Genomic DNA, 27,887 nt, shown 5'->3' with positions numbered 1-27,887 from the left:
TTGAAAACTGGCTGGCTTGGCAGAGCAGTGTGAATATCTTAGGCACAGCACAGGGAGACAAGGACAGACTTTTCTATGTGTCTGGTTTTGTCTAGGGAATATCCGTGGGGCCGAAGGGACCAACAGTGGTTCCTCTAGTACTGCAGTTATGCAGGCCGTGCCTATCCCCAGCAACACAAAAATCTTAACATAAAAGAAGTTTTTAAGTGACAAATATTCAAGTGACTACAGGCCAAGATGAACTGCTGAAGAAACAATCCTTCTTCCTGTTCATTTTTAGTTTATTATTGGGCATTATTGGCAAAGCTCTGAAAAATGCTGCGGGAATTTGTTCCTTTATTGTCTAAGCAGAATGAAATTTATCTTCAAAGACTTTATTTAGCTGCACTTCCAGGCATCAACACAAGAAGGCACTAAAACACTGTGATTGTTTAGCCTTAAGTCTAAAGGCATACTTAGCTACCGATGTTCTTCTAGTAAGACATACTGCACAAGTTAATATGAGCAAAAGATAAACTGCAGTTATTATGCTGTGCATCATATTTTAAATTCTCATTTGCATTTATGTATGCATCTCTCAATGTGACTTTGTGTTTGGGAATATGGATTTTCCATCTAGACTGATGTGAAAAGTCCAGTAGCAGACAACTAACTGTACACCTACTTAACTGATGGAACACACAAGTACTTCCAAAATCCAGTCAAAAGGGGGAAAAAAAAGAGTGTTGCCATGAAAATCAGAGCAATTATCTTGTGCCTAGAGAAGATACTGAAGAAAAAACACAATGGAGTATTCCTTATATTACATATTATAAAGAAGTTTTAAAATTAGATATACTGAAGGAAGAGAGGCCAAGAGAACAGGAATATCTTTTCCTTGCTTACATTCATAGAATCATTTGGGTTATCTATGTATGAAAATAGGATGAGAATCAGGCCTTGGGATACTAATTTCCCCAGCAGGCACATCTTCAGTCAAACCCCTATGCTATTACTTTCTGCATAAATTAAGAAGAGGCACAGCAAGATGAAACGAAAAGAACATATTCCCATCAGCTTAAGGTGATAAAAGAAGTGATAGCACTTGATTCCATTACGCACTTGCCTTACTCTGATGCTTGAGAGGTATAGAACAGTGGAGAAATAGTGGTTGCATGTTGTTTTGATGGCCACAATTTCCAAGTGCTAGCACTTAGAAGGGCAGCAGTTGCCAGCGAGGTCACAGTAAAGCAACTTCATTAACATGCACAAACCTGCAGAGAGCACCTCAGATATATAGCGGGCAAGTACAGACTAAGCTAAGAAGAGAAAGAAGATATGAGACTAAAAAGCCTATTTGTGGCTACCTGCCAAGCTGGTGCTCAAGGGACATATGGATGAAATGAGTCTCATCTTCCATTTACTGCACTCTGCCCAGAGCTCCAAAGGAACTCTGCTTTATTTGAAGGAACTTTGCTCACAGAATTTCTGAGTTTGCAGATGGAGGAAAATACTCTTACCATGAAGGATTTATTTCAGACCACATTCCTTCTGCATGGTGTCTTCAAAACACAGTGACCCACGGCATGAATTTGACAGGGAAAATAGCTCAAAGCAATAGAAGCTCTCAGTAATACCTCTCAAGATAATGAGCACCTGTGTGCTTTCTGCCAGAATAACTTATACAAGCAGGGAACTGGACCATATGAACTCCAGAGGTCCCTTCCAACATAAATTATTCTATGATTCTTGATATATGTGTGTAACAGTAATGTTGAAAGGGTCCTAGTACATTCATAGATCCATTTTATCCAGTCTTGTACAAAATCAGATAAAAATATGATCTTCACTGAATGGACTGCTCCCTAAAAATATACATGAATATAGTTGAGAGGTTAGGAAAGGAAATGTGAAATAAAGGAAACAAACTCAGTAATAAAATTGCACTCTTTTTTTTAGTTTTCATTTCAATTATGTGGTTGACAGTGCAACCTGCAAATTGGTGGTGGCAGCACAACTGACAGGATGATGAATGGAGTAAGGACAAGAGGCCAAAGACTGGGAAAAAGAGGGTAAGGGCAGGATGTTCCTAAGCTGCTGAAGCAATAAAGTTACACAATTTTTGTGCAACTGCACTATCAGAGACCAAATCAGATCAGGAATTGGGAATTGCCATATTGGATCAGGCTTGTCCATGTAGGCCTTTAATTTTTACTAAAGGTTGACAGCACCTGCTGGGTTGGAAGACAAAAGATACGGTATGCCTTCTCACTGTGGAAAAATCTGTTCTCCAGGAGGTTTTATCTTAACCTCTGACATTTCCAGACAGCAATATCAATGACTAATCATTGATTTCAGCATGAAACATCAGGAGTTTCTCACAACTTTTCCTGTTAGTATTTCTTTAATATGAATAGCTTTGTTCTCTCTATACAGCTGCTTTCTCTCTCAAGGAACATTTTTCAAGTTTTTAGTGTCCTGATCAATTGCCTTTTGGTTTTAGCAAACTAACACTTGCAACTCTTCAGCTACCAAAAATGGAACTTCTGAAGCAAGCTTGATCCATTGTGTCTCTCAGACACCTTTAGGCATATGTCTGTTTTATGTATAATGCATGCCTTTCTACCTGCTCTTCCCCTGCCTACTGCTAACTCAGAGCATCAAATTCATGAAAAAAATACTAAGAATGCTCAGATAGACATGTGACAACTTTATCTCTCTGTTTATAAAGGAGACTTTATGAATGCGCCGCAGGTATACAAGAGCTTCTCATCGTTAACAGTTACCAACAATATCAAGAGCATTTCTATATATATATAAGTTTTCATAGGGAATACCCAGCAGCCATTAACTGGTAAATCTGATTTGATAGCTGATGGCATCAACTTTCTTTCTCTTATTTGTTTTTCTGGAACAAAACAGTGATTGTTTGTATTGAGTTTTAATTTCAGTACAGAGATTCGATGAAAATCAATGCTGCAATCAGCAGAGTAATCTAATGCAAGTGGCAGACGTTATTCGACACAGTGTTGTATAGCAGGCCCAAAAGTTGAAGTAGTTGTATGCTTGAAGTAATATATGTTTATCATGAAGCACATTTAAAGTAAAGAAGTTCATTTTCATCCAGCAAATTTGATGCTTATCTATATAATAAGTACCAAAATTCACATAATGGAAATTTTTGGGAAAAAAAATCTGTAAATGTGATGATTACTTTTCTTTCCTTCCTTCCTTCTTTCTCTCCTTTTTCTTTCTTTCTTTCTTTCTCTCTTTCTTTCTTTCTTCTTAAATAGCTCATATCCTGAAAAGATGTCACAAAGTAGTCACAGAGAAATGTTATGAATAAAGACTAGTATTTCTGATGCTTTGGCCAAGATGCTTAAAGCAGTTCTTTCATAGCTTTTATAAATAAACTTTTACAAATAAATATTTTAATAGAAAGAAAATTAAGAAGGTACATGATATCAAATTGGTTATCTTTCAAGAGTGCTATTTTCATCTTGGATAGATGTCTTATAGATATTAGGCAAATTCTTACATGGTATCTATAAGCTTTGTCAATTAAAACAAAATAAAACAAACAAAAAAATACATAAGCAGTGGAAGAAAAGGAAAAATGCAGCATCATGAAAAAGTGACTCCAACAACTTGTATAAGTTTGGCTTACTGCACTTCACTCATATAAATTTATAAAAACTATAGAATGGTAGGACTTAATTCTGATGTGGTACTACATTCCAGTACTGAACAATTAAATCTGACTGGAATATTACTGTTCAACTCAAAAGGATTAGAAATGAGCTTTTTATAATTGGAATAGGGAAATGTAGCATTAATAGACCTATTGAGAAAAAGAATGAATTTCTGAAGTCAGTCCGAATTGACGTGAACACGTTTTGGACTTGAAAACCCAAATGCTGGATATAACTCCTGTTAATGTTCAACAAATGTCAGCTTTTCTCTAGTCTGATGTTTAGACTGTCCAGAAATTGAACAGCAGTCAGTCTTCCCTCTCCAAAAGACTATAAAGACCAAAATACTATGAAGAACAAATATATATAATTATAAATTACAAATATATAAAGTTCAAAAGACTTTAAGATCAATATATTTTATATGCTCTTCTGCGTCCTACAAATCTTTTATCAGGCAGTAAACGTAATCTTCCTTTATCTGTATTATTTATCCACACCGGACCCTGATTACACAGAGAAGAGGATCTATAAGACAGAGAGGGAGAGATTTTTTAGTAGGGTTTTGGGAACACAGCATCTATCTATAGTTTAGTGCATCTATCTGTGGTTTAGCATCTATCCTGCTAAATTGAAAGAGACACTTGGCTATGACTGGAGGAGTTAATTTATTCCCTCTTTTAGTTAGATGTTTCTTCACTGGATGAGCAAAAAATAAAGCCTTAGAGTCTTGATGTGATTTGCAGAAACTTCTGCCTTTAAAGAATATGTCAAGTTTAAATCCATAACATAGAGAGACATGTCTCAAGAGAGACATGGCGCTACTGGAGAGAGTCCAGCAGAGGGCTACAAAGATGATGAGGGGACTGGAGCATCGCTCCTATGAGGAAAGACTGCGAGAGCTGGGCCTGTTGAGCCTGGAGAAGAGAAGATTGAGAGGGGATCTCATCAACGTGTACAAGTATCTGAAGGGGGAGTGTCAAGAGGATGAGGCCAGCCTCTTCTCCGTGGTGCCCAGCAACAGGACAAGAGGCAATGGGCAGAAACTGAACCACAGGAAGTTCCATCTGAACCTGAGGAAAAACTTCTTCACTGTGAGGGTGACAGAGCATTGGCACAGGTTGCCCAGAGAGGTAGTGGAGTCTCCTTCCCTGGAGATATTCAAAACCCATCTGGATGTGATCCTGGGCAATATGCTCTAGGTGACCCTGCTTGAGCAGGGGGGTTGGACTAGATGGTCTCCAGAGGTCCCTTCCAACCTAAACGATTCTGTGATAGCCTTATTGTTTTACTAGGTGCTTATTTCTGTCTTTTACTTCCCTTACCTTTTCTAAAGATCAGTGGCATTTCTATTGTCTTTGAACTGTCTGGTTTCAAGTTCATATTTCTGTCTTTCATCAGTGCAGCAAAAGGCAGTATTTAACTTGTGCCTTAGCAGCAAATTTCTAGCAAAAAAATAGGTTTGTGATTTCATTCGAAGACCACTGGGGAGCCTGCAACCAGAAGGCTAGTTCTTACTTGAAAAGGCATAGCTGAGAAACAGAAAAGAAGAGGCAGAAGGTTAAAAGAAAATGTGAAATTGCTTTTATAGAACATTTTCTTTCCACTCTGAAATCAGTGTGAATGCCCTTTCTTAAAGCAGGTTAAACAAATAAAATGATTGGATACATCTTGAAGAGGTGATAAGCTAGAAACTTGGAACAGGAGAGGCTAATAACACCAAGACCTGTCCAGGTTAAAAGTACTGAGAAAAGTTTGAATTTGAGATGTTTATCTTTAGAGGCATGATTCCTCTGCAAGTTTTGTAATAAAATAAAGAGAGAATAATACCTCTAAGTGGCTGGTGTGTTATAGCATTCAAAGCCGTTATAGCATCCTAAAATATACTGAATTCTTCACAGAAAAAAGGAATGTGAAATGATTCTCACTTTAAGAAGCTTAATCTCACCAAAGCAAAGAGAAGAAACATCTTTTTCCAAAAAAGATGAGATCTTTTGTGCTCCTATGGCACACAGAAATCAGATTATGGTTTGAGCTTTCCCAAAATACCTCAAAAGATTGGATATACAGAGTAAAGTCAATCAAAGATATCTATATTTGTACTAGTAGTAATACTTGCTCCATCAGCACATAAAATGTTTTATTTCTACTATTTATTTCACTGGCACATGCGGAAATGTTGATCTTAGGCACCCCTTTGCTTCTCTGGCCAACACAGCCATGTAAGTCTTCAGGTGGGATATTCGAAGCATTTGGGGTGGAGGGGTGAAGCTACAGATTTTCTATCTTAGGAAGAGCTGAGCACTTAATTCTCCTGTACAAGGAAATGAGGGAAAACGCTACATTTATCTGTAGAATATTAGATAATTTTCTAAATTACAGTCTCTGCATATCACGTTTGAACTAAGCCTAAATGCCACTGATATATCAAAGAATGGAGTGTGAAGACCCTAAAACAATAGATTGCCCCATCTAGTAAAGAATGCCTTAGAGGTGTACAGTGATTTTACAAATGATCTCTCAGAGTATATAGGAAAGAGGAAGAAATTATAAATGAACTATTCTTGGAAAATCTTTGGCAACTCCTTCACGGGGTGGATGTTTCATTTTTTTCCAGAGGGAAATTCAGATTTTAAGAGGTAAGAAAAATGCTGTATCACTGCAAAATTCTCTAATGTTACTTCAATTTTTAAAGTGTGGCATGGCATCCGTTATTTTGAGTATCTATAAAAGTGTGAATAAAACCAGAAGCCATTAAACAAAAGGAAAGGCTGAAGGAAGCTAAAGAGCACAAGTTTCTGAAAAGCAGCTTTGAGAATTTGCAAATTTGCGATTGCTTATTAGACAAAATAAAGCTTTAGAAACAGAATTAATAAAGACATTTTACTGAGATGTAGAAAAATAATACACGATCATCTTAGGGAAAAATATTAAAAGGGGAATAAGAAGCACATAGAAAACCATTTTTTTTTGCTGATATCCTCTTTTAAAACTAGTTATTTCGACACCTTGCTGAAAGCGTAGGTTTTGAAGGAAAAGGCCTCCAGGGTTCAGGGCAACCCATTTTGATCTTCAGAGAAGTACCTCACTAAAGGTGAACCAATGTTAATAGCTGGGTAACTTGAAATGAGTTCAAGACTGATGAGACAAAATAGAAGATACTAACATTTCCTTACTTCTGAATAAAAAGCAGATGTGCCGAGTTAAGCAGAAAAGAAGTATAAACAATGAATAGCAAGAGGGAAGGTTTAGTGCAACACTGACCCTCCCTCCCCTTCTCATTCTGCATTTTCTGTGAATTTGGGTGTAAGGGTCTATTTTCCAAAGCCAAGGATGGAAGGGATAACTGTAGAAAACCAATCTGACTGACCAGCCAATAAGCATCTGAGTCTGTCAGCTGGCCAGGGAGCGCAGACATTATTTCACAGCTGGCAAACCAAATGACCAGGGGCTGTTACAACAGTGATCATACAGCAGGGCAAGGAAGATGGCCTGTGGGGGCTGCAGGCAAATAGGTAAATACATCTCTCACTAGGCCCTGGCCTGAGGTTGAGCTCAGTGAGCAGGACATGAGAAACTACCAGACCTGACATGAGAAATTCTGAGATGTGACAGATAACAATGTGAGAAGTTGATAAATGTTACAGCTAGCGCTGTGGGGGATGGCTGAATTTCACAGGTGGCTAAGGGGATTTTTGTGAGAAACAGGTAAACTGCACAGACCATTGAAGAACAATACTGGGGACCTTTTGCAGAGTAGAGTCTTGTCATGTCAACAGAAACTACATTGGTTAAACTCATCACAGAAGGCAAGATTATATAGGTAATGGTGTCAGAAATAACCAGTTTGGGTGTAGATGTAGCAAAACAGGGACTATAGGGCAAAAAGTAATTGAGGCAGGTTGTTTATTTGGAAGGAGATTGAGTTGCATAAAGGTAAGTACAAGGGTAGAGAAAAGGATAGTCAAGAATTTGGAAGGAGGATATTGAGACGTGCAAACCATGTGACTGATGCTATCCAGTGGTACCCTGTGCTTAATCAGCATAGCCAGAACAGGACAACAAGCAAAACCTATTGTTCTGGCCACACCGCACATGGGAAAGGAGGATTCACAGGAACAGGGTGCTTTTCCTGGTTAACAGGATGAGCATCCTAGTATCACCATCTCGCTGCCCGTTCCAGGCCTGCTGGCACTGACATCTTCCCAACAACTTCTGAACATAGGTATGTCAGTAGGAAGCCTGATACACAGTAATATTAATATGAAACATACATTTTTAATTAATACAAAAACATACATTTTTATTTAAAAAAGTGTATGAAATGTAGGATAAAAAAATCTTTAATGACCTCTTATTAGGGGTTTCCCTACCCTTATCAGGCAGGGAGAAGAGCTATAGCTTATGGGGAGACTCTTTGAGTCTCTGTAGACATAGATTCGAAATGTCCCATGAACATAACAATGGTGTGAATTGTTCTAGTTTATCTATATTACACACTTTACCAATGCTGACCAATCGGTGGGGTGGGTACACGAGGTTAAAGAAGGATGCATGATTGCAATGATGAGGATAACCACCAAGTGTATCCACAATACCCAAAGAAACTTTACTCAGCCTCTAATATGTGAATAGTTGGCTTTGGCCTGTATTATGCTGGCGGACATTTCTCCTTCATTTTTATCATTGCTGTGTTCACTCAGTTGTGGAATACATCTTTCAAGAGGCAGCGTTTTATTTTGTAAAATTTTAAGCTCTAACACCTGGACTCTGTGGAATGGGAAATGAGCCATTTTCAGTGACAAGAGTTTGAAGTGCAAAAAGACTATTTCTTCATGCTTTCCTTGTGCCAGTTTGACCTCTAGAGTTTGTTTCTTTACTTATTTGCTTTTGAATAGTGTAAAAATAGTTTTATGTGACTTGAAATTTAAATGCAAAGTTTTAGTACAAAGGAAAGATTTAGCCAAGGATGAAATATATTAATAATATTTAGTCTACCATTGTACTTAGTTTGTACTTGGCCTCCACCTCACCCTTCCCTCACATCAGCTTCTGCAATCAGACCTGTATTTATTGACAGAAGTGCGGAGTGGTAAAATGTATTAGAAAACCCTGCTCACCACCCTGCTCACCACCAGGCTCTTTCCACAATGACTCATTTTTGTCCCGAAAGTGCAGAAGTGAAAACTACCCAATGAAAATTCAGGAAACTCAGGCAAGGGTGAAACTCTGCCTGAGCTAGTGCCACTGCTCATGGGAGAGAAAGGGCAAGAAGACCATAAGGTGAGGGAACAACTTGCATCACGTATCACGCCAAGAGTCAGAACAAACACAAGCAGGAACACAGCAGAGAGGCAGCACTAGGCAACAAGGGCTGACAAGCAACCAGCACATCACTCTGCTGAAACAACTGTGCCACTGACTGTCATAATTTGCCACCCTGCCCTGAACTGTGGAAACTGCTCTTGGACACCCCGCACCTGCTGACATACCTGCTGTCAACACTAATTATGTGTCTGGCTCAGCCCTCTGCTCCGGAGGTGGTGTTCAGCCAGGTGGAGTATCTGCCTTGTGCTACAGCTGTTGCAATTCCTAGCCAGAAAGAGGCAGCTCTAACATCCACTGAAGCTGTCTAAAGCTCTGTACTACCTGGAGCTACTGAAAGGCAGCTTTAAATCCTCAAGATTGCTGCCTGCTCTCTGTTGCCCAAATGAAAGTACTTCCATCATAAAGGCTTTTTACCGGCCTCTCCTGGCTATTGTCTGCTTAGCTGTGCAACTATAATAATCTCTTCCTATAGATTTTTGTGCAGGGCATGTGAGTGCCTGTGTAGAGATGCATTAGCATAATGTGGTATGCTTCTGCCATTGTGAGACCAGAAAGGCTGTATTACCCAAAGCTGGTAAAGCTCTGAGTCAGTAATGAATTTATCCTAGTGAATAACAAATAATACTTTCTACTCTAACAGTTACACACATACACACACACAGACTAAACAAGGGCAGTATTATTTCCTCCTTTTTAGATGAGGAAAAAGAGAAATGAAGAGGTGAATATTGTTCAAGAGAAACAAAAATTGGGGAGAAATTTTATCAGGACAGACATGTTTTGCCTGTATCTAAAAAGTTCTAGAAAGCTTTGCAAAAGTCTTTGGAGAAAAAAAATTCAATAAAAAATTTTGTATGTCTCGGAGAAAAATAACAAATAATCTTCTTAAATGATCTAACAGTGCTTTTTTTTCTGTATATTACACGTCTTCCGTGGTATACTTATCTACTATACAGTATATATGTGTATGTGTGCGCGTTACAGCTTCAGTCTGATTCCTGCAAAGCCTTCCAGTGCTAGAAGCTGGTTGCTCTACATACCCTTAAAGAAAGCTGGGAATCTCCCCTTCTCAGGCATGCTCATTATCACAAATATAATCACAAATTATCTGATTTTAACCCATCATAGATTCAACTCTAAAATTTAATCTGTTTTATCCTTCCTTAGGGCTAAGCTGAGGCTCATCAGTCTGTCTACCACCTGAATTACAACTCAATATAGCTGTTGAAGCAAAAAGATATACTGATTAAAAATCTTTACTGCCATCACAGTCACTGTAGACTGACAGAAGAGCCAGCTACCCCATAAATAACACAAGTGGTCACATTTAGCTTGAGACTTCAAATACAGGAGCTGCAGCTGTTATTTTCTATTTGTTTTCATTGACTTTTCACGTATTTGAGGAACTAGAAAAATATCACATAAAGCATATCCTACTGCTATGCGAAAAAGGATAAGATCCTGCTGAAACCTTGATACTCTGAAAACAGTTCCATATGCATGTTCAGGGAATGCTGTTCAACAAGCTCAGCTGGGCCATTTGCTATTCAGTAGAAAAAGCAATTCCTACCCTTGAGTTTCAGGAGATACAGATTGGTTATGACTTGAGCAGAATTTGAGGTTATAACTCAAGCAGACAGGAAGCAGCAGCATGGTGTACCAACCCTGCATTTCACCCAGCATGCTGCAAAACATCAGTACCAACCTGTTTATTCTTCCTCGGTTCTGACTTCAGGTATTTACTTGAGCAAGTTGTGTCAAAACAGTGTATCAGTGAGTTCCACTATTGTGAGATATTCGTTTCTGTGGTTATTTTTCTGTATGCTGTGATTCAGTAATGAATGAGGGTAAAATTTTTCCCTGATTTTTGAAAATGGCATTACAATCAAGATAAGTTTAATTAGCAAAGTTTTACTTTGACAATACAGCAGTGAATGGGTACTCAGGAGTGCTGGGTTTAGGTTCTGGCTTTGCTACTTGTCTAAGGACATGTTATTTCACTTCTTTCTGCCACTTTTGCCACTGATAAACAGGGATAATGATACCAATCTCTGTAATAAAACACTCTGAGATCTACTGGCAAAAACTCATGGAAGAAAGGACTAGCTTTATCCTATGTGTCTCTAGTTCAAAATCCTATTTTAATATATGTAAGTCATTTTGCTTTGGTATCGGTGAGCCTTTGACTTTTATCCAATATCATCTCAAAGACACAAATAAATACCTAACCGTTGAAAAATAGTGTGTGTAATCCATCAAACCAGGAAAATAACCTGTTTTCAAAATCATATACCTTCTGTTTTTAAGTTTAGTTCATTGACTTTGGAGTGCATCCCAGATGCTTTATTGATTGCCAGAGAGAGCAAACATGATCTCTTCATTATGCTAATAATGAAGTAATAGAAATTCAATGACATTTTTTGTCAAATGCCACTGATTAATTAATTCTCTAGTCAGCATAATCATGCTGATAATCCTTTTGATACTAATGTCACTATCACTTTGGCACAATCCTTCAGAAAAATAGTCACTGATGAAACAAAATGAAACACTGCACGTTAGGTCACCTTATTTGGCCTGAGGTCAGCTGGCCCCTTTCTCAGAGACATGTTTTTGTATTAGTGAATACATGCTGGACTTCTGTGCACAGGCCCGTAACAGTGATAAGGTCTGCCACTTTGCATTTAAGAAATCAAAAGACAGCCTTTCTTTCACTGGGAGTCTGATGCTGAAACAGTTTTTGGTCACCCATCAATGAGAAGGTGAAGGTGCTCCCGCACCATGTACTGTCAGGTGTAACTGTGGGGCCATTGCCTCCCCTAGTGAAATGCACAGACCTGCTTCACCATTCTCCTTCTGCCAAAGCGGCAGGGCTGTCCCAGAAGGCAACCCAGAAAGAGTGAAGAAAAGGGCTGCCTAAATCAACCAGCAGCTACCCACTGAGAACAGGGGTGGATTTCAGTCCTGTCCTTCCCCTGGTGTACACATCCTCTTCAGACTGCCTTTGTGCCCATTTTTGATGCATGCTGGCCAGATACAGGGCATATTATTTTCTGAAATAACCATGAAAGGTCGCAGAATCACAGAATCACAGAATCACAGAATGACTGAGGTTGGAAGGGACCTCTGGAGATCATCAAGTCCAACCCCCCTGCTCAAGCAGGGTCACCTAGAGCATATTGCCCAGGATCACATCCAGACGGGTTTTGAATATCTCCAGGGAAGGTGACTCCACAACCTCTCTGGGCAACCTGTGCCAGGGCTCAGGCACCCTCACAGTGAAGAAGTTTTTCCTCATATTCAGATGAAACTTCCTGTGTTTCAGTTTGTGCCTGTTGCCTCTTGTCCTGTAACTGGGCTCCACTGAAAATAGTCTGGCCCAACCTCTTGACACTCTCCCTTTAGCTATTTGTATACATTGATCTCCCAGTCTTCTCTTCTCCAGGCTAAACAGGCCCAGTTCTCTCAGCCGTTCTTCATGAGAGGTGCTTCAGTCCCCTCATCATTTTCGTAGCCCTCTGCTGGACTCTCTCCAGGAGCTCCATGCCTCTCTCGTACTGGGGAGCCCAGAATTGGACACAGGACTCCAGGTGAGGCCTCACCAGGGCTGAGTGGAGGGGCAGGATCGCCTCCCTCGACCTGCTGGCAACACTCTGCCTAATGCACCCCAGGATCCCATTGGCCTTCTTGGCCATGGGGGCACATTGCTGCCTCATGCTTAACTTGTTGTCCACCAGCACTCCCAGGTCCTCCTCTGCAGAGCTGCTTTCCAGCAGGTCAACTCCCAGCCTGTCCTGGTGCAGGGGGTTATTGCTCCCCAGGTGCAGGACCCTGCACTTGTCTTTGTTGAACTTTATGAGGTTCCTCTCCGCCCAACTCTCCAGCCTGTCCAGGTCCCTCTGGATGGCAGCACAGTCTTCTGGTGTGTCAGCCACTCCTCCCAGTTTAGTATCATCAGCAAACTTGCTGAGGGTGCACTCTGTCCCTTCCTCCAGGTCATTGATGAATACATTGAACAAGACTGGACCCAGGACTGACCCCTGGGGGACACCGCTAGCCACAGGCCTCCAACTTGACTCTGTGCCACTGACCACAACCCTCTAAGCTCTGCCATTCAGCCAGTTCTCTATGGACCCTGCTTCAGTAGGGGGGATTGGACCAGATGATCTCTAGAATTCCCTTCAACCTCAACCATTCCGTGATTCAGTGAACTCCCTTACTCTTCCGTTCACTTTTTCAAATCCTAGAAAATCAGACATACCAGGATGTTCAAAGGCAGGCTGCTCTACTGGGCAAGCTGAGCTGCGGAATGCTAGACCTAAGATTGTCTCCTTTGCAGCACAATCATGCTTCCTCCCCAGTGCAGGTGCTGTTGGGAAGAACAGAGTGCATTATGTGATTTCCTACCCCAGCAGGATGAGGACATGAGGAGCCTCATTCAGGCGGCATCAATAGCCTTAATTCCAGCATCATCTGCCACTACAATGCTTGGATCTTCTGTTTTACTCACGCTTTTGTGCTTAGAGTGTCTTAATTAGCCAATGGGATGAGTGAATCGTGTGGTGCAATACTGCACATGGAGTAACCTAAGAAGCAGAGGAACCTTCCTGATATCACTTGGCTCTTATGCCAAAAGCTAGCTCCTGCTGACACAGCTGTAAAAGGGGAACTGATCTTTCTGGCTAGGGAGCCAAAGGCAGTTTTGACAAAGGTCCTCAGAGAATTCACTTGTCGGCTGCAGTGGTTCAAGTGCCTTCCCCTTGGAGGCCAGGAGGGCTGGGCTGGATGCGTGATTGTGGCCAGGAGAAGCGGTAGTGTGGTAAAGCAGTTTTCCAAGCGGAAGGCAGAACGCTGAGTGACGAAGCAAAGTGCTCTGCTTTCTGCATCTTTCTCCTCTTTGGAGGCCCTGAAGTACGTGTCTGGCAGAGAAATCACCTGTGTGAAGAGGCATGCCATGAACAAAGAACGTACACTGACAAGGCAAGCCTTCAAGGAAAGAGATGGAGGAAGATAAAATTTCTCTGTGAAAGAGGGGGCCAATCTCTTGTGGGGTCTGTTTACACTGAGGTCTTATTTGATCATGGTGCTTCTTGGACTTTAAGGAGCACAAGAGCAAGCTGAAGGGCCTGGAGCACAGACTTAGGCAACTCCTTCCCCCACCCCTTGTTTTATACCAATGTGTAGAGCTCCTCTAGGTTTTGCCTACTTCTCTAACTTTCCTTTTCTGTGTTGGAAGCACCTTGAAAGAGGGTTCCAAATGATAAAGAACTATTTTTTTTCTCTACCTCCAGCAGAAGCTGGAGGAAGTGTGCTGAGTGCATGAGTGCATGAGTCCATGTGTGCTGAGTACTTGGACGCCTAATATGCTTGCTGAGCGTGACTGGCATGTGTGCCCTAGGACACACACCTCCTTGGGCCCAAAGAGAGACCCCCTTCCTCTCTGGTGAAGTGTGTGTGCGCCTGCTCCCTGGGCTTTCTGCTGGGCTTACAGGCCAGGCAGCGGGCACTTCCTCTTCCCGGGAGCCTTTGTCTTGTCCCAGGCAACTACCGGGAGGCAGCCACCGCAGAAATGCTCGAGGTGTTGCTGAAGGAGACCCTTTGAAGCTCTTGTCATCGGTTCTGCGGCCTCCGAGTCTTTGCCCTGCACCAAGCGCGTGGCTTGTCTCCTCAAGCCCTTCCCCGCCACAAGGACAAAACGCTCCTGGTTTCTACAGAGGAGAGCTGAAAGGCACGTGACAGCAGAGCTGCAGGCTGCGGAGAGCGGCAAATGCCTTTTGCAGCTTGCACCAAGACCCTCTCGCTTGGCTTCCAGACCCTCTCGCTTGGCTTCCTTGGGAGGAGAGCGCCCCTGCTCCCCGGCACCAACGGAGGGGGCATCTTCTCTAGTTGCAGCCTGCCAGCATGCTCCTTCTCCCAGCCACGGCTCCAGTCCCGCCACGTCCTCTCCTGCCCCTTTCCTCAGTGTGCTGGCAACAGCTGCACCCGGGAAATGGCACACCTGCCATGCCTGCGTGCTGCCTTTCTCGGCAGCCCCTCTGGCAGCAGCCTCCCCTCTGGGTAACTGCTCTGCCCCCGGCCCAGGAACCTGCTGCTCTCTGCGGGTGGCCCTGCATTCCCCGACAGAGAGGCATTTCTGCCCCCAGTCTAGCTTGCAGTCTCCCACAACGGCAGCTGCTGCGCTGCTGCTGCTGCTGCTGCGCCGTCACCTGCCCTCCTGCTACGTCGCTATGCCGGGGCAGTCCAGCACACCTGCCCTGCCCACAGCATTACATACCAGTCACTGTCAGACATGCAGTGCCCGAGCGTTTGCAAGAGAGACAAGGCGCCCTCCACTAGTCCTGCAGAAAAGGGCTTTATTGGAGGCAAGGCACGCGGCAGTAAACCCAAAGTCCCCCTGCTCCTGCTTTCTCTTCCTTTTCTCTTCCCTCTTTTCCTTTCCGTTCCTTTCCTTTCCTTGTTCTCTTCCCTGTTCTTTCCATTTTCTCTTTCCTTTGGTCTTTACATTCTTTCTCTTTCTTTTTTTTCTCCTTCCTCTTTTCTCCTTCCTTGTTTTCTTGCATCCTTTTCTTTAGTCTCTTTCCTTGTTTGCTCTTTCCGTTTTCCCCTTCTTAATGCTTCCTTCTTTCTCTTTCTTTCTCTTTCTCTTTGCCTATTTCCTTTCCTTTTCTCTTCTTTCCTTTTTTCTCTTTCCTTTTCTCTTCTCTTTCCTTTTGTCCTCTTCATTGTCTCCTTTTTTCTTTCCTCTGTCTTCTTTTGCCTTTCCTTCCTTCTTTCCTTTTCCCACCTTCCTCCTTCTCTCTTTCCTTTTTCCTCCCTTCTTTTCCTCTTTCTCCTCTCTCCTCTCTTCCTTTCCTTTCTTCTTTCTACTACTGTTTTCTCTCTTTTTTCTCTCCCCCTTCTTTCTTTCTTTCCTTTGTGTTCCTTTTTCTTGCCTTTTTGCTTTCCCCCTTTTTGCTTTCCTTTTCCCTGTTTATTCCTCTCTACTTTTTCTCCTTCCTTTCTTCCTGACATCTTCACCCTTTCCTTTCTTCTGGCTTCTCTTTTAACGCTGTCCATAGTTCTCCTGCCATCTTTTCTCAGGCCTTTTTCTCTCTCCTTCTTTTCTCTTCCACCTTTTTCTTTCTGCTTCTTTTTTCTTTCCTTTCCTCTTCTCTTGTTTTGGCTGTTTGTCTTGTCTTTTCCTCCCGTTTTGCTATTTCCATTTTTCCCCTTTCCGTTTTCTCTTTCCTTTTTTCTGCCCTTCCTTTCTGCCAATTTTTCTTTCCCTTTCCCCTTTTCCCTCTTTCCTGTTCTCTTTTCTTTTCTTCTTGCATTTGTTCCCTTTCTTTGCCTCTTTTTTATCTTACCTCTTTTCTCTTTCCTTTTTGTCTTCCTTCTTTGCTCTTTCCACACTTCCTCTTTCCTTTTCGCTCTCCTTGCGTCTCTGTTTCTTTTCGCTTTCTTTTTCTCTTCCAACTGTTTCGCTTTCCTTTTCTGCTCTTCCCGTTTTTTCCTCTTTCCTTCTTTCCTCCCTCCTTAGTTTCTTGCCTTGCTCCTCCTTCCTCTTTTCCTTTACCTTTTCTTCTTCCTCTCTCTACTTATTTCCTTTCCTTGTTTCTCTCTCCTTTTTCCTCAGACCTTTTCCTTTTCTTTCTCTCCACCTTTTTTCCTCTCCCCTTTTTTTCTCTTTCTGTTCTCTTTACATTTTTTCTTTCTTTTGGCTCAAATCTTTTGCTCTTCTTTTTTCTCCTCCACTGTTTTCTTTCATCCTTTCATCGCTTTTCTTTTTTCCCTTTCTTGCTTATCTCTTTCCTTTTTCCCCTTTCTTAAGGGGAATGCTTCCATTTTTTTTTTATTTTTTTCCTGTTCATTTCCTTTTTTCTTCTTCTTTTCTCCTTCCCTTTTTCCTTCCCTTTCTTTTCTTTCCTTTCCTTTTCTTTCCTTTCTTCTTTCCTTATTTTTCCTTTTTTCCTTCTTTTTGCCTTTCCTTTTTCTCTTTCCTTATTTTCTTTCCATTTCACGTGCCTGCTTATCTCTTCTCTTTCCTTTTTCTTTCCCTTTTTGCTCTTCCTTTTTTCTCTTTTCCCCTTCCTTATGTTCCCTTTTCTTCTACTTTCCTTTTTTTCGCTCTTCTTTTCTCTCTTCCTTTTTTGCCTCCCTTTTTTCTTTCCTTTCTTCATCTTCCTCCTCTTTCCTCTTGCACTTTCCCTTTTTCTATTTCCTCTTCTTTCTCTTCCTCTGCTTTTTTCTTCTCCTTTTTCTCTTTATTTTGTTTCTCTTTTTCCTAGTCCCCTTCTTCTCTTTCCTTTTGCCTTTTTATATCTTCTTACTTTTCCCCCCCATCCTTTCTCCCTCTCATCTTTGCTTTCACCCCGTTGCTGGGCTCTGCTTTAATTTTCTCCTTAGTTCTCCTTCCATCTAGTCTCTTTTTTTTTTCTCCTCCTTCTTTTTCTTTCATTTTCTCTTTTTTCTCACCCTTTTCTAGTTCATCCTTTTTTCTCCTTTTTCTGCTTGCCTTTTCCTTTTCTCATTTTTTTGGAATTTCTTCTTTTCCTCTGTTTTTTGCTCTTTCCTTTTTCATTTTTTTTTTGGTGTGAATTTTTCTCTTTCCCTTTTCCCCTTTTCCTTTTCCTTTTCTTTTAGTCTCCTTTGGTTTTCTCCATTTTCTTTTCTCATTCCTTTTCTTCTCTTTTTATCTTACCTCATTTCTCTTTCCTTTTTGAGCTCCTTTTTCTCTCTTTCCAGGCTTTCTCTTGCCTTTTTGCTTTCCTCTTTTCTATTTTTCTCTTCTTCTCTTTCAACTTTTTCTCTCCTCCTTTTTTCTCATCCCTTCTTCTCTTTCCTTAACTCTCTGTCTTATTTGCTTTCCTTTCTGCTCTTGCCTCCCTTCTTGCCCTTTTCTCTTTTTTCTCTTCCTGTATTTTCTTTCCTTGCTTCTCTTGACTTTCACATATTTTTCTCTTTTCCTGCTCTCCATTTTCTCTTTCCTTTTTCTCTTTCCTTTTTTCTTTCTCTTTTTTCTTATTCCTTTTCCCGTTTCTTTTTCCTTTCCTGGTTTCTCTTTTCTCTTTTTCTGTCCTTTTTTCTTTCCTTTTCTCTCTCCCTTTTTTCTTTTTCCCTTTTTTCCTTTCCTTTTTCTTCGCATTCCTTCCCTTTTCATTCCTTTCTTCTTCTTTCCATCCTTTTTTCACTCCATCTTGGCTCGTTCCTTTTTCTCTTTCCTTTCTCTTTTCTGATGTTCTCTTTGTTCCTTCTCTTTCTTTTTTCTCTGTCCTATTCCTCTCCTTGCTTCCTCCTCTCTCCCCTTCTTGCCGCTTCCCTCCCTTTACAACCTAGGTCCAGGTTTAGCTGTTTGGACCAGGAATCCAGACTCCCTGCAGCTTGTTAAGTCTTTGTGGCTCCTACAAACCAGCCGGAAGCTACTGATCCTTTCCCCTCAGCCTGTCCCGTGTCTTAGGCCAAAAGCAGTTCTTGCCTGGCCAGCCACTTCTTCCTCGACAGGTCTGCCCGCGACGACCCTGTGGGGCTCTGGTGGCTCCCGCCCCAGGCCCAGCCTGCGCTAGTGAGGCCTGGTGACTGGTCAGAGGGTCCTGTTGGCCCGCAAGCAGGAAGAGGCAAAGGCAGCAGGTCCCAGGGGCATTATGGAGGGGCCCTGGGAAGCAGGACGGGAGAGCTCCGGGGAGCAGCTGGAGGGCCTTGCGGCTGCAGAGCCACCGCCTAATAGTTCCGGCACGACGGCAGGTGGTTTTTCCAGGGCCGCCTTCTCTGAGCTCAGCTCCTGCTGCCCGACAGCAGCATTGCCCGCACTTCTGGTGCCTTGCTGGTGCCTTGTGCTGTTTGCGGAGCACTCCCGCAAGGACAGGGCTGGCTCCGAGTAGCTCCTGCCCATCGTGCTGGGATGGTTTTTCCCCGGAGGCAGTGGAGGGGCAGAGCTGCACGTTGCGTACGTCCTGCTCCTGCTGGGGCTTCTGCCTCGGGGCTGCTGCTGCTGCTGCCTCTCAGAGGGGGCAGGGCCGCATCCCTCTTGGGGCTCGCGGCTCTCGTGGGCACAAGCGTCCTGCCGAGCAGCACCTGGGTGGCCTGTGGGGAGAAAGAGCCTCTCAGCTAGTGTTTGCTGGCCCTCTGAAGGGAAAAGGAGACTTTCCCGGTGGGACCAGGCAGCCCGGCCAGATGGCGAGGTGCAACCTTAGCACCTGTGGGCCTGAGGAGCAGTTCAGGAGACACAAGGACCCGCGGGCACAATATCCTGCACGGGGCAGAGTGCAGTTCTAGGCCATAGCGAGCAACGCAGAGAAGAGCAGAGCTGTACGGATGTTTAAGCTCTCTCTGGGATGCCTTTTGTTGAGCTCAGGCTTGTCGTTCTGAACTCCTGGGAAGTGATGCGGCCGGCAAGCACTGCCAGGAGGTATGGCACCCCCTGCACCTGTCTGCATTGCCACCGATGTCTTCCCGTATGCAGCTCAAGAACTGGCACCAGCAGCCCTGCGCAGGGCCGGTCCTCGGTGCATCCTCCTACCTGCAGAGCCACCTGTGTGCTCAGGGGCCTCCTCGGCCGAGGGGCTGCCAGGCAAGGCCGTGTCCTCGCCAAATATTGCCGCGCAGTTCTCAATGAGGAACTCCACCAGCATCGTCACCTGCCCACAAAAAACCAGGGATGTCAGCGCAAGGGGCTGGAAAGGTGCTCAGCAGTCTTTCCCAAGCCTCACTGGGGTTTCTGTTCCAAAAGCTGCACCTCGCTGGCTGCAGCTCCCCTATGAGATTTGCCTGTCCCGTTGCGGAGAGCCCCGCTGCGGGGCGCCCCCGGTGCTCCCAGGCGCTGCTTCCTTGAGCTTTTGCAATGGCCGTGGGATCGGTGGGGATGGCTCGGGTGTGGCCCGAAGCGGGGAGCCAGCTGGTGAGGCCAGCATACCTTGTCGTTCATCTCCTTCTGCACTTGCAGCGGGAGCGCGCTCTCGGTGCCAGGGCTCAGCATGTTGGGCCCAACGCAGATGGCCAAGTTGCTGGAGTCCATCTTGTTGGTCTCTGCGTTTTGGCTGATGCGGTGGAGCAGAGCGAGCAAGGGCTTGAGCAAGAGGACGTTTGGCCTGGGCAGTTTGGCAGCCACCCTAAGTGGACACAAACAACACGTGCCATGAATCTGGGGGCCAGTGGCCACTGCGGCTTCTGTGAGCAAGCCTCAAGCAAAGGCCCGCAAATGGTGCGTCCTGCAAAGAGAGCAACGCCTGTGCTTGGCCCGGCCTCTGCCACCCCCTGCATACCGCTGGCCCGGGCTACACCACTTACTCTTTCAGTTCTTCAATCTTTTCCTGCCTGCTGGGCTTCTCCAGAGCCAGCATCCAGCTCTCGTACAGGGCTGCCGACAGCAGTTGGGAGGGGATATTTCGGAGGAAGTCCTGCAAGGCCAAGATACAGAGAGGAGGCTTTGGACATCAGCCCTGAGCCCAGGGGGAGCATCCCCGGCGCTCGGGCTCTAGCGCCTAGCAGCCTCTAGCCCACCCAGAAATGGCAGGCTTCCTCCCGGAGGAGGGTGCTGGCGAGGAGCAGGGGCAGGAGGAGGAGGAGGAAGTGAGTTTCGCGTGGGCAGGCAGGGAAGCCGTGGCCGAGCAAGGGGAAGCGAGAAGCAGGCAGAAAACACAAATGCCAAACTTTCCCGGGGCTGGGAAAACATGTTGCTTGGCTTGGCTATGCTTTCGGCTCGGAGCGCCCCCTGGGCCCGTGCAGGTTCCCAAGGTGCTCTCACAGCTGCAAGTCAGAAGAATTCACCTTCAAGACTACCGCCAAGAGGTGCACAGGTCTGCCTGCCAAGTCAACGGTGCCTCCCTTGTTGAGCTCCTCCTTCAAGTCGCGGCGGGCTTTCTCATTTGCAGCCTTGCGGAATACCCCCTCAGTGCCAGGGCCTTCCCTGTGCAATATGGCCAGCAGATCCTGCGGGAAAAAGCAGAGAGGGGTGGGAGAAGGGTCACGCGGGTGCAGAACGGCCCTTTAGCCTTAGGGCAGGCTCTCTTTGGAGACAGAAGCAAGCCTTTGCCTGGCAGGCACGCTCTGCTTTGCCTGCGTTCGCATCCGGTTCTCCCTGCACGAAGATTAGCCTGCGAGTAACCTGGCTGTCCCCCAAGCCACCCTCCCGACCACGGTTTTCAGGGAAAGACAGAAATCCCGGGCTGTTTCTGCTGCTGAGAGCTTCCTTGCAGTGACTTCTGCAAGGCCACCAACATGCCCCCTCAGGAGCCGATCTGCTTCTCCTCCTCCTGCTCCGGCGTTGTCTCCATTCCCGAGTTACTTCCCGCGGCAGCTGTGTGAGCTGCACAAAGCCGCGGTCCTGACCCCCTTGACTTGCGCAATGGGATGCGAACTTGAGGCCTTGCCAGTGAGAAGTGAGTGTGGACCCGCTGTCTGCTGAGAGCCCCAGCCCGAGCGCTGAGGATGCTGCCTCGCACGAGAAGCCGGCAGCAGCACAGTTGTGTGGCCAGGCTGCCTTACCTGCAGTGCCTGGGGAAGGGTCTCCTCTGTGCCGCAAAGAGTAGCCAGAGGCTGGCCAAAGAGAGGGCTCTGGAGGCCAGAGTCCGGCTGCCCTGGGCAGTCCCCACCAGCCGAGGGTCGCCTCCCAGCAAACGGCCATGGGATCAACCGCTTGCTCTTCTTCGCCCCCTGTGCTGCAAGCAAGCGGAAAGCTAAAGTCAGGCGACAAAAGCAGGGGCCGAGAGCTCTGCTGCCTGCTGTGTGCGTGCAGTGCCGTGTGATGCAAGGCGGATGTGTTTGCTTGGGCAGCTTGCAGTGGCTGCGGTTCTGGCTGTGCCCGGGGAGCATGCCCCCGTCCCAGTGCTGGCCAGAGGGGCAGAGGGGCTCCTGCTTTTCAGCCGCTGTCGAGCGCTATGTGGGACGGTGGCACCTCAGTTTCTCTTGCCAACTCACCAGGCGAGTGGCAAACCTCCTCCTGTGCAGCCGATGAGGCCCAGGCAGGGCACTGCTCGGTGCCGGCCTGCAAGAAACGGGTTCGGGTTACAGAGCTGCCCTGCAGCAGCCAGGGCCACCAGGGAGCTGCTTCAGCCATGCCGAAACAAGTGCGCGGCTCCAGGGAAAATCCCACGGTCGTCCGACACCTGCGCAGGAGACGCTTGGTGCAGCAGAGGCCCTGCCTCTCTGCCCGACACAGGTGCTGGTGGCAAAGGCTTGTAGCAGGCGCAGCCCCACAGCAGGCGCCCGCAGGGGACCCGGGGGCCCAGGCTGCCCTGCCGCGCTCCCCCAACCCGGGGAGCTGCTCCCCGGCAGCCCCACGCGGCAGCCGCCAGTGTCGCGAGGGCTTCGGGCCCTGCCACGTCCCCTCCCGAAACTCAGACGCCTCCCGCCAGCCCCCAGCAAGGGCCCTGCGGGAGAGGGAGCCCCTGCTCACCTCCGCCGAAACCAAGGCCTCAACGGTGCGGGCAGTCAGCGACCCCGCCTGGGCAAGAGAGCAAAGAGGCAACGTGAGCAGCTGGTGGCGGGGGCTGTTCCCCAAAGCCCCGTGGCGCTCGGGGGGCAGCGCAGAGCCCCGGGACACTTACGGTGCCCTGGGAGCCGACGGCCGTGGCGAGGAGCCGAAGGGAGGCGAGTCGGGTGACGCGCGTCTCCGGGGCTCCTGGGCTCGGCCTGGGCACAGGGCAGGGGCAAGGACACAGCTCCGTCACAGCCAGCCCCTCTGCTGGCTGCCCGGGCCCAGCCCCGCGCGCCCGCGCCACCCTGGCGCAGGAGCCCTGCGGCCTCCGGGCCTCTTCCCCGCGGGAAGGGGCAGCGGCAGCTCGGGCTCCCCAGGCGTGCAAGCAAGGAGCCGTGGGGCCAGCTGCAGGCCGGTGCTGTTGGTTTGCCGGCGCAAGGCGAAGCACCTCCCGCCGCTCTGCCCAGCAGCGGCCCCGCGCAGGGGGTGTCCCTGTGCCCCACCTCGCCTGCTGCTTTCTTGCTGCCCGGCAGCTCTGCACCACCCGCAGCCTGGCCGCCGCCGCAGGCGGGCTGCGTTCCCGGCCAGGGCTCACCTGAGGATGGCGTTGAGCCACTGCTCCTTCACCTCCTGCGACCTGCAGCAAAAAGGAGAAGCAGCCTCAGAGCCTGCTGCTGCTCCTGCTGCACAGAGGCCCCAGACACAGCTCGCCCGCTTGGCACCGCTCCACACGGCCAGACCCCACAGCCCGCGGGCGGTGCGCCCCCGCAGCGTGCCTGGGCTGAGCAGAGCTGCAGGGAGGTGGCGGGGGCCGGTGGCTGGTGGCCACCTGGAGCTGCCAGGGGCTGCGTCTGAAACCCAAGCGGGCCTCTACTCTCTCTCCCCACAGCCTGCCTTGAGCTCCAGCAAGCCCGGAGAGGACTGCAGGCGAGCACGGTGCCCTGCACCCCAGAACAGCCCGGCGCGTGTGCCCGGGACTCACCGGAAAGTGACCACGCACAGGTCGGTGGGCCAGACGAGCACGAGGGTGTTGGTGCAATTCAGGCCGCCAACCTGCTGCTCCTCCTGCTGCCCGCACGCCGCCTCGTCCTTCCTGCACAGCACCCAGAGCTGGCTGAGAGGCACCCGGTGCTTCAGCAGGAAGGTGGAGCCACACCTGGCGGAGGGAGAGCAGGGGCCGCCTCGGAAGCTGCCGCTGTGGGGACAGCCCCAGCAGCCTTCCAGGGCAGAGCCATTGCCGGGGACAGAGGCTTGGGGTGGCCACCCCTGAGCCTTGTGCGGGAGAAAGGAGCGTCAGTCCCCGCACACCCACACGGGGCGCTTCCCAAACGTCAGCGCCGCAAAGCAATGCCAGCAGACACGTTGTCGGGGAAGCAGGAGCCTGCCCCCTTCCCCTAACACCTGCCCAAAGTAGAGGAAAGTCCAAGAGGCAGCTGCTGCTCCCGAGGGAGAGGGAGCAGCTCCGGGCAGCCGCGGTGCGCGGGGGCTGGTGGCAGAGGCGGTGGCCGGGGCCGGGGCCGGGTCGGCTGGGGCTGGGGCTGCTCTTCTGACCTGAAGGTGGCGACGGCGATGGCGTCGGGGAAGAGCAGGAGGTGCCTGTCCCTGGTGCGCCGGTGCCGGGTCACCTGCACGCGGTCGGTGAGGAGGAGGTGGGGGCTGCTGCGCGACACGAAGGCGCCGAGCGGCCCGCGGGGCCGGGAGGCTGCCGTGGCCACGAGCCCCCGAGGAGCCGGGCGGCCAGGGGCCCCGGGCCGTGCCTGCGTGCCGGCAGCGGGGCCGGCAGCGCCCCGGGCTCCGCAGCAGTTGGCCTGTCCCATGGCGCTGGGCAGCGCCAGGCGCTGGCCAGGCCTGCGCGAAGCTAAGAGCGCTCTGCCTGTGCCGGGTAAAGCCGCTGGGCTGGGAGCCTGCGTCTCCCCGCTGCCCCGCGCCGGCACAGCGCCGCACTGGGCGACGGGCGGGTGCTGGCGGTTGGTGTCGCCCGGGCGCCGCCGCGGCACATTGTGATGCGCCGGCCGGGCCGCGGGCAACGCCGGGGCGGGGGGGTGGGGGCCGGGGGCGAGGGGGAGTCTGCCTGATTGCGATGCCCTGCGATTTCCGGGCGAGCGAACGGTGCCTGGGACAAGGGAGCCGATGGGCTTGGGGCTGGACGAGCTCCCGGCTTCAGCAGCTGGCTCTGTGTTGGGGAAAACCCCACGAGGCACAGGCCTCCCCGCACAGCTGCAACATCCCGCCTTGCTGCTGGAGCGGAGAGGGGGACTCAAGCTTTGGAGGGGGCAAGGAGGACGGCCTGTGCCCGCTAGAGACCCAGGGCCCAGACGGTGCCCCACATCGCGAGTTTCACGGCTCCTCTGCGCTCGGGCCGGGTGGTGGTCAGCCCTAGAGCGCAGCGAGCTGCACTCCAGGTGTCTACATGGGGCACCACCGCCTGACGTGGGGTTCTCGGCTCCAGTTGCAGCAATCCTTCCTTAGGGAAGGACTCAGGTGCCTAAGCACCAGGACCGGCGTGCACCAGTGGCTGATGCCTTCAAAAATTCCTTGCGCTGCCCTGGGACACCCACATGCCTGTAGACACTGACTGCCACCTCCCCTCAGGTGCGAGCCAGGCGCCTGCAGAGAGACTGCGATGCAGACTGCGCAGGAGATCAGGCAGGCCCCTGTAAATGCTTGCGTGCAGATACCAAAAGGGAAGGACCCATGTGTGCAGTGTGCATCTGAGCGGCAGTGCAAATGTCAGTGAAACCTGCGGGGACGGTCTTTCGCACAGCCTTCCGTGAGGCTTGGCTCTCGACTGGATGCCAAAGAGTTTTGGCTGCAAGCTGCTCTCCCAAATCAAGTGGCTGCGATGTGTGGGGCCAGAACCAGAGCTTGCACCTCGCTGGTGCCCGAGGGTGTGGTGCTCCGTGAGGAACGGTGCCCTGGGGTAGGGCTTGAGAAGGAAGAAGGGTCCAAGACAGCTGGTTGATGTTCAAGGGCGTCTCCTCCAAGCTGCAAAAGGGTCCCTGGCACTGGGCAACAAGCTGAGCAAAGCGGGCAGGAGACCTGCATAGCAGACCAAGGAGCTTGTGGCAGAACTCAGCCCTAAGAAGGCAGTATGCAGAGGGTGGAAGCTGGGACAGGTCACCTGGGAGGAGTAGAGGCTGCGCAGTGCTCAAGCCTGCAGGGCTAGGGCTACGAGGGCGAGGAACCGCAGGCCCCGGAGAGCAGGGAGAAAGTCTGGAGAAAGGAAGAGCTTCCCCTGCGGGAGGACGATGGTGTTAGCGATGGCTTAAGCACACTGGATATCCAGAGGTGCATGGGCCCTGATGGGATGCACCCGCGAGTGCTGAGGGAGCTGGCCATTGTCACTGCAAGGCCACTCTCAATCCTCTTGGAAAGGCCATGGTGATCGGGAGAGGAGCCAGGGGCCTGGAAGAAAGCGAGCGTCACGCCAGTCTTCCCCAAGGGCAAGAAGGAGGATGCAGGGACGTGCAGGCCACGCAGCTTCCCCTCAATCCCTGGAAAGGTGATGGAGCAGCTGCTGCTGGATCCCATTCCCAAGCAGATGAAGGACAAGAAGGTGCTCAGCAGCAGTCAGCATGGATTCCCAAAGGGGAAATCGTGCTTAAGCAACCTGATCGCCTCCCACACTGGAAAGGCTGGCTGGGGAGAGGAGGGGAGAGCAGTGCATGCTGTCTGCCTTGACTTCAGGAAGGCTTGCCACGCTGCCTCCCAGAACATCCTCGCAGGCGAGCGGAGGAGCTTGCTGAGCGTGACTGGCATGTGTGCCCTAGGACACACACCTCCTTGGGCCCAAAGAGAGACCCCCTTCCTCTCTGGTGAAGTGTGTGTGCGCCTGCTCCCTGGGCTTTCTGCTGGGCTTACAGGCCAGGCAGCGGGCACTTCCTCTTCCCGGGAGCCTTTGTCTTGTCCCAGGCAACTACCGGGAGGCAGCCACCGCAGAAATGCTCGAGGTGTTGCTGAAGGAGACCCTTTGAAGCTCTTGTCATCGGTTCTGCGGCCTCCGAGTCTTTGCCCTGCACCAAGCGCGTGGCTTGTCTCCTCAAGCCCTCCCCTGCCACAAGGACAAAACGCTCCTGGTTTCTACAGAGGAGAGCTGAAAGGCACGTGACGGCAGAGCTGCAGGCTGCGGAGAGCGGCAAATGCCTTTTGCAGCTTGCACCAAGACCCTCTCGCTTGGCTTCCTTGGGAGGAGAGCGCCCCTGCTCCCCGGCACCAACGGAGGGGGCATCTTCTCTAGTTGCAGCCTGCCAGCATGCTCCTTCTCCCAGCCACGGCTCCAGTCCCGCCGCGTCCTCTCCTGCCCCTTTCCTCAGTGTGCTGGCAACAGCTGCACCCGGGAAACGGCACACCTGCCATGCCTGCGTGCTGCCTTTCTCGGCAGCCCCTCTGGCAGCAGCCTCCCCTCTGGGTAACTGCTCTGCCCCCGGCCCAGGAACCTGCTGCTCTCTGCGGGTGGCCCTGGATTCCCCGACAGAGAGGCATTTCTGCCCCCAGTCTAGCTTGCAGTCTCCCACAACGGCAGCTGCTGCGCTGCTGCTGCTGCTGCTGCGCCGTCACCTGCCCTCCTGCTACGTCGCTATGCCGGGGCAGTCCAGCACACCTGCCCTGCCCACAGCATTACATACCAGTCACTGTCAGACATGCAGTGCCCGAGCGTTTGCAAGAGAGACAAGGCGCCCTCCACTAGTCCTGCAGAAAAGGGCTTTATTGGAGGCAAGGCACGCGGCAGTAAACCCAAAGTCCCCCTGCTCCTGCTTTCTCTTCCTTTTCTCTTCCTTCTTTTCCTTTCCGTTCCTTTCCTTTCCTTGTTCTCTTCCCTGTTCTTTCCATTTTCTCTTTCCTTTGGTCTTTACATTCTTTCTCTTTCTTTTTTTTCTCCTTCCTCTTTTCTCCTTCCTTGTTTTCTTGCATCCTTTTCTTTAGTCTCTTTCCTTGTTTGCTCTTTCCGTTTTCCCCTTCTTAATGCTTCCTTCTTTCTCTTTCTTTCTCTTTCTCTTTGCCTATTTCCTTTCCTTTTCTCTTCTTTCCTTTTTTCTCTTTCCTTTTCTCTTCTCTTTCCTTTTGTCCTCTTCATTGTCTCCTTTTTTCTTTCCTCTGTCTTCTTTTGCCTTTCCTTCCTTCTTTCCTTTTCCCACCTTCCTCCTTCTCTCTTTCCTTTTTCCTCCCTTCTTTTCCTCTTTCTCCTCTCTCCTCTCTTCCTTTCCTTTCTTCTTTCTACTACTGTTTTCTCTCTTTTTTCTCTCCCCCTTCTTTCTTTCTTTCCTTTGTGTTCCTTTTTCTTGCCTTTTTGCTTTCCCCCTTTTTGCTTTCCTTTTCCCTGTTTATTCCTCTCTACTTTTTCTCTTTCCTTTCTTCCTGACATCTTCACCCTTTCCTTTCTTCTGGCTCCTCTTTTAACGCTGTCCATAGTTCTCCTGCCATCTTTTCTCAGGCCTTTTTCTCTCTCCTTCTTTTCTCTTCCACCTTTTTCTTTCTGCTTCTTTTTTCTTTCCTTTCCT

The 27,887-nt window shown here is 48.7% G+C and overlaps 1 protein-coding gene across 1 annotated transcript; it reads right to left on the bottom strand.

Annotated features, from left to right (window-relative positions):
- Positions 1 to 19,680: 19,680 nt before the first annotated feature.
- On the bottom strand, positions 19,681 to 21,785 carry LOC138066614 (T-cell activation Rho GTPase-activating protein-like). The gene is made up of 4 exons (XM_068936502.1): positions 21,459 to 21,785; positions 20,742 to 20,903; positions 20,262 to 20,371; positions 19,681 to 20,083 (listed from the first exon to the last, which is right to left on the bottom strand). Exons 1-4 carry the CDS (start codon positions 21,783 to 21,785, stop codon positions 19,681 to 19,683), a joined length of 1,002 nt encoding a protein of 333 aa, XP_068792603.1.
- Positions 21,786 to 27,887: the final 6,102 nt, after the last annotated feature.

This window comes from Struthio camelus, chromosome 3 (genome assembly GCF_040807025.1).
Source record: "Struthio camelus isolate bStrCam1 chromosome 3, bStrCam1.hap1, whole genome shotgun sequence".
Classification (NCBI taxonomy): domain Eukaryota; kingdom Metazoa; phylum Chordata; class Aves; order Struthioniformes; family Struthionidae; genus Struthio; species Struthio camelus.
This window is presented reverse-complemented; position numbering and strand designations above follow the sequence as displayed.